We start from the raw sequence: 14613 nt of genomic DNA, 5'->3' as shown, positions 1-14613 counted from the left end.
TTTACCTTATATTATATACTTAATGCACATACTAGCCATTAAAAACATTTAATAAACGGCTATCAAGTGAAATACAGACTTTTTTTTCACAGTAGTGTATTTTTTTAAAATGTAACCTATGAACCTCTGAATATATTCAGAGGTCCACACGTCATTGGAGAAACTAACATATTTTGGATTTTAGAAATACAGTTTTTAGTTAGGAGATCATTTTTGGACATCGCAAAAAGTCGTCTTTTGGGATGCTCTGATAGGCCTTTACAGCAGCCACCTTCAAATCCTGTTGTCTGTGGGTCTTTCAGTAACTGAAAAGCATGCTCCATTGAGTTGAGATCATGTGACTGACTTTGAGATTGAAGAACGTTTATATCTCCAAGAAACTCTTGCTTTGCTTTTGCAGCATACTCTAGGTCATTATCCATTTGCACTGTGAAGCTTGGTCTGATCGGTTTTGCAGCATTTGGCTGAATCTGAGCAGAAAGCGTAGCCCTGTACACTTCACAATTAATCCTGCTACATTTATCAGCAGTCATGTCATCAATAAACACTGTCTTACTGTTTCCAAAGCTGAAATTCTGCATGTCAATCATATATTGATTACATTATTTGTTTGTAAACACATGGATCTAAGTGTATTAAGAAATTAAAAAGTGACCAACTTTGTTTATGTCTTCCAAGCTATAAAGGATAATTAACACACAACTTAAATAAGGGATATTTGAGCCAAACACGTGGAGTAACTTCTTTTGATCAGCTGTACCATGAGTCAACCTTTCGCCCACATCTTTGGGAGCTGCATTGCAGACATGTTATAATCTGGATTTGAAGCTCACTGGGAGTTGCAGAAGGAGCAAAACAAACACATGACTAGCCACTGTAGCTTGTTTACATGGACCATGTGTAAATAAACATAGACTTAGAATTGTAATAATTGCTAATTCTCGCAGTGAGTAATGATCTGGAAAAGATCAACACCCTCTTTTGTTTAAGGTACAAGCGCAAATACAGCAGGCGTACCCAAACCCTGTTAAAAAGAGATCCTTTTGAGACACTGGTTTTTACACCTGATCTCTTTTTATGGGACAGCTACTCCCAATGCAACAATTAATCAAACAATCCCTCTGCTGGTGTTTTACAATGTTCACTTGTTTACAGATACATTTTTTCTCATCTGAAGCTAAAATATTATCCCAAAGAGTACATTCAGAGCTCACCTAGAGGCAGAAAGATTCTCAGCCACTGTTGGTCTTATAATGTAACACAGACTGTCCAAATAACCCTTGAACAGACTGGCAGCAGGTACACAATGAAGGGAGTCTGTGAAATGTCACAGACAGTAAGAAATTCCTGAACAATGAGCCACTGCTGTGTTAATGAGATCAAACAGGAGATGATTCGGCAGCTTTTTGTTGCTTGCTGTGATCTACTTATTGACTTACAGAGGTCGGGACGTGAGATCAACCAGCTTGAAAACTGATTAGACTTACTGATGACATTTCTATATTCCTCCATGTAAAGATTAAAGATAACTGAACTATCCAACTGGATGATGTTGTCAGAGTGTCTGCTAGTCTTCTGAATAAGTCAGGCTAGACAAAGTGCTGCTTTATTATGTTACACATGAATATGTCATATGTATCAATCATAGATTAAGTTTAATAAGCTTCTATCAGAGCATGATTTCAATGGCTTACTTCTCTGTTTCACATGATATACAACAGACTTCAATGATTTGTAGTTCTGTATGCAGATGCTAAGAAATATAAAAATATAGTAACAATGAAAGTATAGTCTAACTTAGTTAGATGAAAGATTTATTAGCACATCAGAAAACATGACGTCTGCATGTCTTTATCAGACCCTTGCATCCTTGCGGAAGAATTTTCACCCACTCTTCTTTACAGCTTCTTTCATTCGTGCACAGCTCCCTGAAGCTCCTGCCAAAGCCTGCCTTTTCTTTTTCAGTCATTCTGTTGCAGATTTGCTGCTGCTGTGGTATCCAGAGGGGTTCGTGGTCAGCTCAACGACAGCAAGCTCCGGTTTTCTTGCTGGAAAACAAGCCTAAATAAAGTTTTGTTAAACAAATAATGTGTCATATCCTGGAGATCCTAGAGAGGGATAAAATTATCATTCAGTTTAACCTTTGGTAGGGTAGCTGAAATAAGTCAAAACATATAAACCAAAACCAAAAGTCCACTACAGAGGAAATAAATGAATAGGTTTTAGGAGGATGTGCTGTTGTTCTGTTGAGGTTGTATTTAAATAACCTTAGAACCTGGTATGGAGGAGATTAATTTTTAAAAAATATATTAAACCTTAGGAACCTTTCTCACATCACTATATTAAAGCACAGCTGGCACAACACATTTGTGGTGAGGCGTTACCAATAATGGAAACAATGAGTTAATACAAAACCAGTATGAATCAGTGATCAACTTGATATTCAAAGGCATCTATGGATAGATTTCTGAGTGCAGATGTCGCTGTGCAAATACGTCTCGCTGGTGCATAAAGACACATTTTTATCTCTTTTATGTCTCCGCTAGATGTCTGCACCTTTTTAAACCTCACCTTTGACCATCTGTGTTTACAGCGAGTGTGCTGGCCTTCACACAAAATGTCGTACATGCCAATCTTTAAAACAAGAAATTATGGACAAGCTGATCTTTGTTTAGCACTGCTTGAAAGGTTTCGTGTGCAATGAACGTCCGTGCGAGTGCAATAGAATAAAGTCAGATTCTGAAACAAAAACAAATGGTGCTGCCATATTTTGTGAGGTGAAATATGGCAAAAGTAGTTGTGGGTGCTTATGAGTCTAGTAAGAGACTGAATAAATCTAAAGATGGGCTGAATTTGCAGACAGTCAACTGTGCCAGCTTAGTCCAAGAGCAGACAGTTTAATGCAAGAAAAAGTAATTGCCACCTAAACCTAATAACTGTTTGTACCATCCTTGGCAGAGAGGAGTTTTTGTGATAACTGCCAATGGGTCTTTCACATGATCGTGGAGGGATTTTGTCCCAATCTTCTTTGCCTAATTGTTTCAGTTAGGGTACATTAGGTTTTTCAGCATAAACATCCTGTTTAAGGTCATGCTAAGGCATCTCAATCAGACTTAAAACCAGACTTTGCTTAAACTACTCCAAAACCTTTTTGTTTGTTTGTTTGTTTTTGTGTTTTTGTAGCCATTCAGAGGTGCAGTTGGCAGTGTGTTTCTGGTGGTTGTCCTGCTACATAACCCAAATGTCCTTGACCTTCAGGGCGTAAACTTTTCTGGAGAGCATAAATCATGGTTCCAACAGCTAGTCATCTCGAAGCGGCAAAGCAGCCCCAGAACATCACATTACCACCAACATTTTTGACTAATGATGTGATGACCTTTTTATGAAATGCTGTGTTAGTTTTACACCAAATATAACGGGACTTAAACCCTCCAGAAAGTTCAACTTTTGTCACAGTCCGCAGATTATTTTCCCCAAAGTCTTGGGGATATTTTCAGGATGTGTGATGAGCCTTTGTGTTCTTTTTTTGGTCAGCAGTGGTTTTTGCCTCTGTGCTCTCCCATGCATGCCCAGTCTCTTTCTTATTGTTGAATCATGAACATTTATCTTAACCAACCATAGATGTTGTTCTGGGTTATTTTTTGATCTGTTGGATGAGTCGTCGATGGCTCCTGGAGTAATTTTGGTAAGCCAGTCACTCCATACGTGGATAATGACTCTTTCTGTGGTTCACTGGAGTCCCAAAGCCTTAGAAATGTCTTTGTAACTCTTTCCAGACTCATAGATGTCAATTTGTTTTTCAACTTTTTCTTTAGATCATGTGAAGTCAGAAAGTAAAATCAGCTTTTTGGAATAAAAGTTTTAATCACACTTAAACCATGATTGAACAGAGGGTGAGTAATTTTTCAGAAGCCAGGTAGGTTTGATCACTTTTCCCCCTTAATAAATAAAATCATAATTTGAAAAACTAAATTTTGTATTTATGGGGGTTATCTGTGTCTGATGTTAGATTTTGTTTGATGAAATACAACAAACAATACAATACAACAATACAACAAAAAAACTAAGAAATCTAGAATGGATAAAATACTTTTTCATAGCTTTTAGGACAACCGTCAAGCCTACAACAAGTCTACCTCTTGCCCTACTTCACTTCCCTGGAAACCCTGGATGGATTTTAGTAAAGAGAATGCTGGAAAAGGGGAAAATCCTGAAGAAAGGAAGAACAATACTAACACAAGCACGGCTCTGAGGAAGACTGCATTACAAATCGGATTTGGCTTCTTTTCCTGTTATATTGTAAGTCTTTTTCTTATTAATAAATCATTAGTGTTTCGTGTTCTTGAGCCTCTTTTATAGTTTGTGTATTTGCCTTCTTGTTAGAAGTCTGCAATCCATTTAACTGTACATATCAATAAAGGAATATTGATTTCAAAACAAATAGAAAATCCATTAAACACCAAGGTGCATTACAGGACGGCTGTGTTGGATTGCGTCAGTCATTAGCTGACTTCTTACTAACTGTTTAAAACCTGCTGGATGTCATAGCAATGTGTGTGCAATAAGCACCTTGAATTAACCTATATCTACTCCTTTAAATGATTCATTCAGCACTTCAAGAAACCAAACAACTTCGGCCTAATGTACTTATTGCAGCCCCTCAATAATGAGATGTTTAACATAGATCTACACACGATAGAACAGCACGCACTTTCTTTTTGAGTTTTATGCGAGCAGACTCGTTAAAATGACCCAGAAGTTAATGTCTCTCCTTAAACCTTATCTCCTCCTGATCTCCTGTCTTTGCAGAAATGCTCCATCGCAGTAAGTTAAAGTGGTTGAGAGGCGGTGTGCTGACAGTATGGCCCTGTCCTTCGGCTGTATTTCTATAGCTCAGCCCCTCCTCTGCTCGCTATAGTCGCTGGAGGTTGATGTCACTGGCAGAGAGTCTTTAGGACAGGACACAAGCTGGTCAGGCAAGGAGCCGTTGATAGAGGGAGAGGAAAAAAGTGGGCGATGTTGCAGCTGGGATATCGTGTATGGACATTGTGGAAAGGCTGCTGATAGAGACCGGGGAGCTTCTCTTGGTATTTTCAAGCTGAGAGGTTGAGGTAGCTGAGTAGCCGCAGTATTTTTAGCTCACTTCTGAAAGGAATACAAAAATGTCGTCTCCAAGTCCGGGAAAGAGGCGAATGGATACCGACGTGGTGAAACTGTATCCTTTACAGTATATAATCACAAGCTGGTGTTTTTTTTCTTTTATCTTAATGATCAACTGTTAGCTTTGTGGTAGTGCTTAATTACATAATTTGCTCTCGATGGGTGCTCTGTAAGTGTGTGTGTGTGTGTATATATATATATGTGAGGTGGCTGGCAGCTGTGTGAGATTGAGAGATTCTGAAAAAAAAGTATGAAGACTTTAACGTTAACAGACAGCTCTGTGTCTCCACCGAGTCTGGACGTTAGCTCGGTTAGCAGAATGGCGAACAGGACGCTTATTTAACGTTTTTTGAGTGAACTCCACCGCCTGTTGTGAAGCGTTAGCTCGCAGCTACGTTAGCATTATCGTCCTGTTTGTATCGATAGAGAATTAGCAGCGGAAACTGTCGCAATACAACGCTGGCTGCTCACTCTTGTGTTAGCTTTGGATACTGTTAGCGTTAGCCTGATAGCGTCTATAGTTAGCCCACTGGCTTCTAAAATGTGATTCCCACAGGACTGACAGCACACTGGGAAGTACTGGCGAAAGGTTTTGTACGTTTTGGAAACAAATATGTGGAAGGACACGTTCCTTTATTTGTGATTTGGTAGCGTTGACGCCGAGGAAGCTAGCTGTGTAGCATGCTATCACCAAAGAAAGAACAATTAAGGTCGATGTGGAGACGATCTTTGAAAAATGCAGAGCCGACAGCTAACGACATTTTGCTCTTTAACATCAGAGAACATAAAACAAGACTTTAATAATTTTTGCTTATTTATTTTTTTTAATTTGTTGTCCAAATGAAAACAATCCTTCTAATTGAAGACAAACAAATCACAAATGGTACACACAGTAGTCACGGATGGCGTATTTGGCACAGATTCTCCAGCAGGATGTGAAGCAAAACTAGTTTAATTTCAGTCTGAATGAAAAAAAAAAAAAAGGAATACAAACCAAAGTGATCGTGATCTTTATTTTTACATAATTACTCACCCCCTCCGCACTTTTCATTTATCGACTTATACCTGCGTTTCTTATATTCGTATAAATGCTTGTGTGGTTTAGTAATTGTTTGCAGTGACCTGCTGAAGTTTCTGCTTGAAAGCTTTTTCTGACAGCGTGAGGCTCAATTGTTTTGTTTTTGTCCTGCAGCTACATGCTGCGCTCTCATTGGCCACCTTGTTACCATCCGGAACATGGTAGAGGGCGGGGCTTCTTTCACACAGCTGATCGAGGAACAACAAGCATGCTCTGTGTGTGTTGGGGGGGGCAAAAGGGGGTGGGGGCTGGGAGCAGGGACAGGGCTGCACTCACTCACACTCATCTATCACCTCCACAGACACACACCTCGGGAAGCACATGACTCAGTATTGAACAGCGTTCATTAAAAAACCAAACAAACCGAAAACATCTACTTTTCCATTTAAAGAAATGAGAAGAGTTTCTGTTTACTTTATTTTTTTTGTTTTGTAAAATAAGTGATTATGTTTTGCTTAAAAATGAAAAATCACCATAGGCAACCATAACTTCATTATAACCTCATTATATTTTTAGATCCTAATTGTATAATAGAAATAACAGTCAAATTAGTTAGCGAGAATATAAATAATAATCATTCCTTGCTGGCCTGCGGGACACAGTTTAAAAAGATTATGCTTTAAAAAAATGTTTTGTATCTATCTAAGTAAATAACAATAAGGCCATTATGAGTATAGGAATTATGAGGTCGCCATAAAGTTGAAATTTAACAAGGTTTTTTTTTTTATTTTTATGGGTCAACAATGCCTTTTGAGTGATGACCTGTGCATGTAAGCTCAACTGATCCACAGATAGTTAAGGCAATAAGTCTTTGTTACTTTATTTAGCAGAAGTGTGTATTACATGTGGTTTTTGTCTAATGGATAAACAAAACCATTTTATATGCTTCATTTTTTCCTTGTGGTCCAAAAAGTTTTCAACGTACATATTTTAGAGAATCTTATAAGTTCTTATTAATGTCAATGCCTTGATTAATTTTAATTAAGTCAGCACTTCCTTTCGTTCCTTGAAGCTTTGCCACATTCATACTATCGTTATTTTAATATTTTCCTGATAACAGTGAAGTTTTTTTTAACTTAGCAGGAGCCACATATAAGGTGTACAGTGGGTTTAGTGTTTCATAACACCAATGTAACCTGGTATTAGGAAGTAAGAATGAGGTATTTTGTATGTGGATTGCAGCCTGGTAAATTTTAACCACAGACGCTGAATTGTGCCAAAGAGTCACATCTATAAAAAGAGGGGGGGGGGGGGGGGGGGTGTTACAAAATAAGATTCCTGTGTGTTATTAGCTGAGTGAGATGAGAAATTCAGTATTGGATAATAGGAGTCACTGAGGAAAAACATGTTGGGACCCATCAGGTGTTGCTGCTGTGGATCTCGTTTCACCAGTTCCCAAACAGAGAGCGCCGCAGCAGCAGTGTGTAACAGTAGATGCCTTTCATAGTTTCACGCTGTCTTTAAATCGAATATGTAAGACTGAATCACTCTGACAGATTCTATCACTCGAAATATACTTCCACATGTACTGTAGGTGAGGCGATTCTGTATGGCTGGTGTCAGGTTTAATTGTGCCGGTGAAGATGGGAAAGATGTGCTTGGTGTGATGAAGAAAATAATTAAAAGAATAAATAAATCCTTCATATCTTTGTGTCAAAATGAGCTGATAAGGTGCTCTACAAGCTTCTGTCCAAATATAGGAATTGCCTTGTGTAATAAATCTTGGTGAGGTTTCTATGGATAACCCTGTAGGGGCTAAAAAAGCACAAGAGAGTTGCTCAGCTTTGCTGCACAAGCGTACATCTACAACAGGTTTTATTTATAGGAGCTGTTCCCTCGGATCACATTTAGAGCTTCCCTGTCTTGGTCAGTGGTTTTTTTTCTTTCTTTTTTTTTTAAACCACCGTCTGCTCTGCTGGATGTTTACAGTCTCTTTGCCTCCTGGCTATTATGCATTCAGGCCGTGTAGCTCTATTTGTGCTTGAGAAATTGAACAAAATTAGCATGTGAACGTGGCCTCGTTCAGATTGTTGGAATGGCGAGGACAGGAGGATTTACCATGAGGTGATGAATGAGGGCGCAACTGTTACTTTTGTGGTTTCTTCCTTTCTGGTTTTCCGTCGTTGTGTCACATTCACGCAGTCGCTGAGATTAAACGCACTCCACCTTTCTGCACCGCTGTCAAGACAGCTGACTCAGTCTCTCGCTGTCACCACATGCTGTGATTATTAACGAAGCAGAACGCGTCACAGGCTCGTGTTTGTGCCTTTCTCTGCGCTGAAAGGATGTGTGCAGTAGAAAACTTTCTGCCCTTGCTAGTATCTTTCCATCCTGTCTCACCGTGAGCCTGTTTTCACTATAGAAGCAGGCTGTTTGTCTGACAGAGGCCGCTGCATTATTGATCTCATTATTACGGCTGATGTTATTGAACCCACGCGTGACCTCTGCCCAGACAAATCCACAGGGAAAGAGGCAGACACAGCAGCTCAGCTGGAAAAATAAACAGAAAACAACCATATGTGATCATGTGTGACTTTTCCAGCTTGTTCGCTGTTGTTTTTTGTTTGTTTTTGTTTGTAGCATTTTCCTTAACCCAGCGTCAGCATCGAGAGCAAGCACGAGGTCACCATCCTTAGTGGACTCAATGAGTTTGTGGTCAAGTTTCACGGACCACCTGGAAGTAAGACCCAGTGTTAACCAGCTTATTGTCATTTCACTTATATTAAACATATATTAAAAGCTTCATGTGACATGTGGATAATTAATATGCTGTTTTTATTTTAGCGCCGTATGAAGGAGGCGTGTGGAAGGTCCGGGTGGACCTGCCTGATAAATACCCCTTCAAATCACCTTCAATAGGTATAAAACATTTGAACTCATCTTACACTGTAAAAAAACAAACAAACAAAAAAAACAGTAGACAACTTTAAAAAAAAAAAATTTCTTTCAGGATTCATGAACAAAATCTTTCATCCCAACATCGATGAAGCGTAAGTAGGACAAATTCAAACATCAATGATCATTTATCTGGTGAATATGGGGAAGATTAAATGCACAGCCTGACGGTTATGTGATAGGAAATTGTTTCAGCACACAAACACTCCTACAGAAAATCATTGGTTCTATCTAACGATTTGTGTGCAGTTTATTCACTGTTTTGTCTTTTTTAGGTCAGGAACTGTATGTTTAGATGTCATTAACCAGACGTGGACAGCGCTCTATGGTAGGTACACGCATACTCTGACTGGTGCCAATAAAAACAATGACCGAGCGGCCTGTGCTGCACCTCTGCAGCGCGGTTTCAGGCAGAGCGTCTCGGTTTAATCGGCTTACACTTCAGTGATAACTGCTGCTGGTATTGAGGTCATGCATTGAGCACCGATAGATGGGTCAGGTCTCGAGACTAAGAGGTCTTTACACACACTCGGCTGGAGTGGAGTTGTCATTTACGTGAGAGTGTAAATAAACTCAAAGTTTAGGTCAACTGTTTCATTCATGGACACAAGGTACATTTCTGTTTTTCAGTCTGCTTGTGATCCACAGCTGTGTTTGTTTTCTAGAAGTGCTGTATGTGTGAAAACGCCTCTATATGCCTTTGAGTGTTTTGCGTGGGTGCTGTAACACCGGTGTGACGACAACTCCACATAGATAATAATCTTAAGCTGTAACTGACTCAACATCTACACAAATGGAAGGTTACAGTCAGTAGCCCCCAGTTGAAGCATGATCATTGTAGCATTACAGTGACGTCTTTGTGCCTCCTTAATACTGATTATACTGGCTTTCAGCATGTATATTTAATGGATGTTCTCACTGAGAACAGTGCTTGCTTAATTATGTATCTGAGTGTAGTTTTAGCCTGACGGAGTGAAAGAGGTTAATAAGATATTAAATTAGCCAATAACTGGTGTTAAATCTTCAGTCTGTCCTAAAGCTTCCTTGGCTGCTCTAAAAATACTTCCTGATGATGATAGGATCATCATCAGGAAGTCAGATAGCACCCTATATTACCCTTGTAATATAGGGTGCTGTGATGTGACCTTTGATCTTTTTTCTTTAAATTGCACAAGCTGGTGACAGTAGCTCCTGTTCTGCTCTGAAGCCTTGGAGTAAAATGCCTGAAGTTCTCCACCTGTGGCAGGTTCTGGTTGGAGAACTCACAGCACTTCTACAGAGCAGAACAGAGGCTGCCGTCACTGCCTGCAGTTGGAGTTTGTCCGATCAAGTGGAAACAGAGAAAGAGCTGGTTTGTATTCAGTGCTGTAACAACAACCTGACCAGCCTGCCTGCAGGGAAACGTTACACGGGAAGCTCCAGAACTACCTGGTTAACAGCAACTGAACTTTCAAAATAAGAGCCAGTGTATTGTCCAGTAGTGGCCACTTTGGACAAATGAAAAAATAAATTGCAAAATATTCTAGGTAAAGACTTTTTTGTAGGAAACACTGTAATTTAATATCCATATAACTTATATGTGGTTGGTTTAGTAGATTAGTAAATGAGGAAAACGCCTCACCCTGTGCAGTGCTGTGTGTACAGTGAGCTGAATGCTGCTATAAAGGTCATTAAAGGCTGAGCAGTTCCTTCGTCATCATCCACTCACACTTTGAAGTGAAGGTTGCTTATAACCAGAGAGGAAACAAAACAGCTCTGTGAAGTGAACTTTTCTTTGCAAGGGAGACCCCTAGTGGGTGTTTTTATAGGTGCACACATAATGGACGGACTGCTTCAAATAAAGTCTGATTTAGATTTCTTCTGTGATTCTTTGTAGCACATACAACCTAACTTATATAAGTAGCTGATGTAATTATCAGCATTTAAGACTCTACATGTGCTAATTACCTTGTAGTAATTTCCTCTTGTTTTATACTTGGTCCAAAGCATTTTTTGTGTTATTTTTTGCTCCTGGGAGTCAGTGGTCTTGAACAGGCCAATCAGAATAGTTGCACTGCACTGATGTGACGTGTAGTTGCATTTCCAGGGAGGTTAAACACAGAAGCATAGACGAGCACTAGTGAGGAGTGCTCGTGCATGTTGTTGGTGTTTCTCTGCAGCTTTGTTTTCTGGACTGACTGTAATTTTTCACCTCACATCCACCAGATCTCACCAACATCTTTGAGTCGTTCCTCCCTCAGCTGCTCGCCTACCCCAACCCCATTGATCCTCTGAATGGGGATGCAGCCGCCATGTACCTGCACCGGCCAGAGGATTATAAACACAAAATCAAAGGTAGTGTGCGCACACATGATTGAAAACGCAAATGTTCATACAGCGCTGTAACATCAAACTACGAATTTTATACCCAAAATGTCAGATTTGTACGTCAACCTGCACCAGATTTTCCAAAATTTTGTATTTAAAATCATATTTCATTAATGCTTAGCCTGAAAATGTGCACGGAATGGGTTTGTGCCACGTTTGTCATCATCAAGTCTGCTCGACTTGTGCGTCTCTTTCAGAGTACATCCAGAAGTATGCCACGGAGGAGGCGCTAAAGGAGCAGGAGGAAGGAGGAGGCGACTCATCTTCTGAGAGCTCCATGTCAGACTTTTCGGAGGACGAGGCTCAGGATATGGAGTTGTAGTGAAGGTGGAGCCGCCTTCACCTCACAGCAGACTGTCATTTCCTAAAAAGAGCAGAAACTCAGTACTATATTCATATTTAAACAAGACAATTTTTTTACAGCAACACAAGGATTTTTATCGCTACACGAGGATTTGCAGTATGATATTGCAGAATATTCACTCTTACTTAGGAAGTCATTGCCACCTGCCCTTCCTTCCTCCTTCATCTTCCTCCTCCTCTCCTTCTTCTCCTCCTCCTTCGTCCCAAGCCCCAGTTTAGACCGGGTTGATCTTTTGTGGCTCGAGCCGACGTTTATACATTGCTCTGACCGCCAAAACTGAGCTGTGAGGCCGGCAGAGGAGGAGAGCCATCAGCACAAAACTAGACTGTGTACCACGGGCCTCACCTCACCACCTTTCGTTCTAACACGCTCAAGTTTTTTTTTTTTTCTTTTCATGAGGCATTTTTTCCTCGCCGACAGAAGACTGCCAGGAGGACATTCATGATTCAGAGCAGTCTCTGCTTCTAAGGAGAGAGGAATCCTGGTTCCCCCCCCCCCCCCCTTTTTTCCCCCCTAAGTTACCTGTGCCCCATCTTCATCTTTTTGACACTGCCACGATGAGGAGTTGCCATTAAAAGCATCACTTTGAAGGAGCAGAAGGCCACAAGCGTGCGGTCATGTGTACAGACCCGTGCCCTCTGTGCAACCTGCAGGCACGTCACACACTTAACAAGCAAGCGGCACATCAACCATGAGCCACACAAAACACCACAGCATGTGCGTGTGTCTAGGTGTGTGTGTGTGTGCGTGTGTGTGCATGCATGAATGTAATCCATTGATAATCTGTGTTGTTCTGGCGCCCCGGCTCCCCCTCCGATGCTCAGCAGAAACCAGAAGAGGAGGTTCAATAATCCCGACACCTCTTTTGTTCAGCACCCATCTCCTTCTCCTCTTCCTCCTCCTCTTCCTCTCCGTTTTAGGAAAGCGTTTGTCATTCTCTGAGTATCTTTGTATATTGTGGCATGACACAGTTAAAGTTTGTGTAGGGCTTTGTGGAGCTGTATTGCTATAGACACGAAGGGGACGCCTCTGTGAGTCACGCGTTATCCGGGTTTTCTCGGTGAATCGTCGGACTTCTTAACTTTGCCTATTGCTTGTGTTGAACTATAATAGGTGTTTGACTTGCGTAGGGATAGTTAGTTTTTCGCGGTTGGTGAATCCTATCATAATGTATGGTTTAATACTTACACACTAGTTTAAAAAGACTTCTTGTCTTGATGAAGACGGGGAGAATTGCACGTCTTTAGAGGCGTGTTGCAGCCCTGCTTCTCTGCACCCACCCCCCCCTTTTTTTTTTCTCTTACATAAACATCTCAATCAAAAGTGATTTCTGCTGCCAGACAGAAGCGCTCTGTTTCCAATTTACTTTTTCATGCTCTTGGTGGCCTGTTTTTCCGAAAAATGGTGGGACCAAAATCTAATGAATCTTACAGGCTGTAGTGTCATGCCCCCCCTCCCCCCTAGCTGAAACTGGGTTATGGATAAAGAGTGAAGTTGAGTAGATAAAAGTTCCTCAAATGGTCAAACTCTCAAGTGGTGAATCTCAGATTAGTTTAAACTTCAATTTGGACACAACACTCTTCAGAATCTTCTTCTTCTTCTTGAGAGGACACTTTCAGTGTTTTTCCTGCTTTATGAAAAGCTTTATGTGCCTGTTAGCATTCGTGTGGCGGAGGTGTTACCAGAGCTGTGATGGCACCCTGATCTGAAGTCTGACACTTGTTTGCAACCTGTGCTCATTGCATTACAGATCAGTTTGCTGTTTTGTTTTTTCCCTGTGAAAGAAAACATAATTAGAGTCGTATCGCCATCAAAAGGAGCCATTTCTCTTTTTTGAATCAAAAATTCAATGAATTTAAAAACAAAAAGAAAGAAAAAAGATCAGTTTCTCTTTCGTGGTGTCTTGCAGGAGGGTGATACCTTAATTAAGGTGGTAAAAACTGCATGTCAGACTTCTTCTTGATATAGTGATTTTAAAAAAAGGTGAGAATTGCTCTAATTCGGCTCGATAACCAAATATATGAGGGTGTTGGTCTTAAGATGACATGATGTCACAGTTGGTTTTCATTTGCAACAGAAAACAAACCACTTGTTGTTTGTCAGCCTCTGGATTCCTTGTTGTGTTATGTATTTTACTGGAACGCATATATTTGATGCCTAAATTTGTTTGAATGTGTATTTTTATTTTTTGGTTTGTTTTTTTTTGTTTGTTTTTAAAATACAAATTTTTTTTTTTTAGTTTCCTATGCCCTGTTTCCATGATACAGTTCAAGATATCCCAAAATTTTAAAAGGCAAAAAATGAATATATGTGCTTCCCTTGTAACTTGAAGAAAGAAATAAAGAAAAAAATTATTGTTTAGTGTGATTTATTTTAAAATATATATATATTTTTAAAATGTTTCTGTGGATGGTAGTTTTAACGTCTTGATGCATGTAGCGTTTTCAGTGGGAGAAACGTTTCGTCATTCATTCAAGTGACTTCTTCAGTCCCAGTGTTCCTTCACTGGGCTGGTTTCAGTCATTATGCAAATGTGCTGTTTATAAGATAGGGGAAACCTGCAGTCAGCTGAGACTGAAGAAGTCACTTGCATGAATGACAAAATGTTTCTCCCACTGAAAACGCTGCGTCCAGATGAACAGAATCAACCTTTGGAGATGGTAGTTCTATTTTGATTTCTTGAGCATTTGGGGAGCGATCGTGGAAGTGAAGTGAGTGTGTTATGTCATCTTAACCTCATAAAGTTCAA

At 40.1% G+C, this 14613-nt stretch overlaps 1 protein-coding gene across 1 annotated transcript; it reads left to right on the top strand.

Annotated features, from left to right (window-relative positions):
* The first annotated feature begins 4909 nt into the window (after window positions 1-4909).
* LOC146515695 (ubiquitin-conjugating enzyme E2 H-like) lies at window positions 4910-14220 on the top strand. The gene is made up of 7 exons (XM_085168041.1): window positions 4910-5215; window positions 8842-8918; window positions 9023-9097; window positions 9189-9228; window positions 9409-9461; window positions 11339-11467; window positions 11698-14220. Exons 1-7 carry the CDS (start codon window positions 5163-5165, stop codon window positions 11820-11822), a joined length of 552 nt encoding a protein of 183 aa, XP_085024167.1. The 5' UTR covers window positions 4910-5162; the 3' UTR covers window positions 11823-14220.
* Window positions 14221-14613: the final 393 nt, after the last annotated feature.

This window comes from Neolamprologus multifasciatus, chromosome 7 (genome assembly GCF_963576455.1).
Source record: "Neolamprologus multifasciatus chromosome 7, fNeoMul1.2, whole genome shotgun sequence".
NCBI classification, from domain to species: domain Eukaryota; kingdom Metazoa; phylum Chordata; class Actinopteri; order Cichliformes; family Cichlidae; genus Neolamprologus; species Neolamprologus multifasciatus.
Note: the sequence above shows the minus strand (reverse complement) of the source record. Positions and strands in the feature narration are given on the sequence as shown.

Coding starts and splice junctions, on each gene's coding strand:
- LOC146515695 (XM_085168041.1), top strand. CDS start 5,163: ATGTCGTCTCCAAGTCCGGGAAAGAGGCGAATGGATACCGACGTGGTG. Junction 5,216..8,841: donor GATACCGACGTGGTGAAACT/GTATCCTTTACA, acceptor ACCCAGCGTCAG/CATCGAGAGCAAGCACGAGG. Junction 9,098..9,188: donor CTTCAAATCACCTTCAATAG/GTATAAAACATT, acceptor AATTTCTTTCAG/GATTCATGAACAAAATCTTT.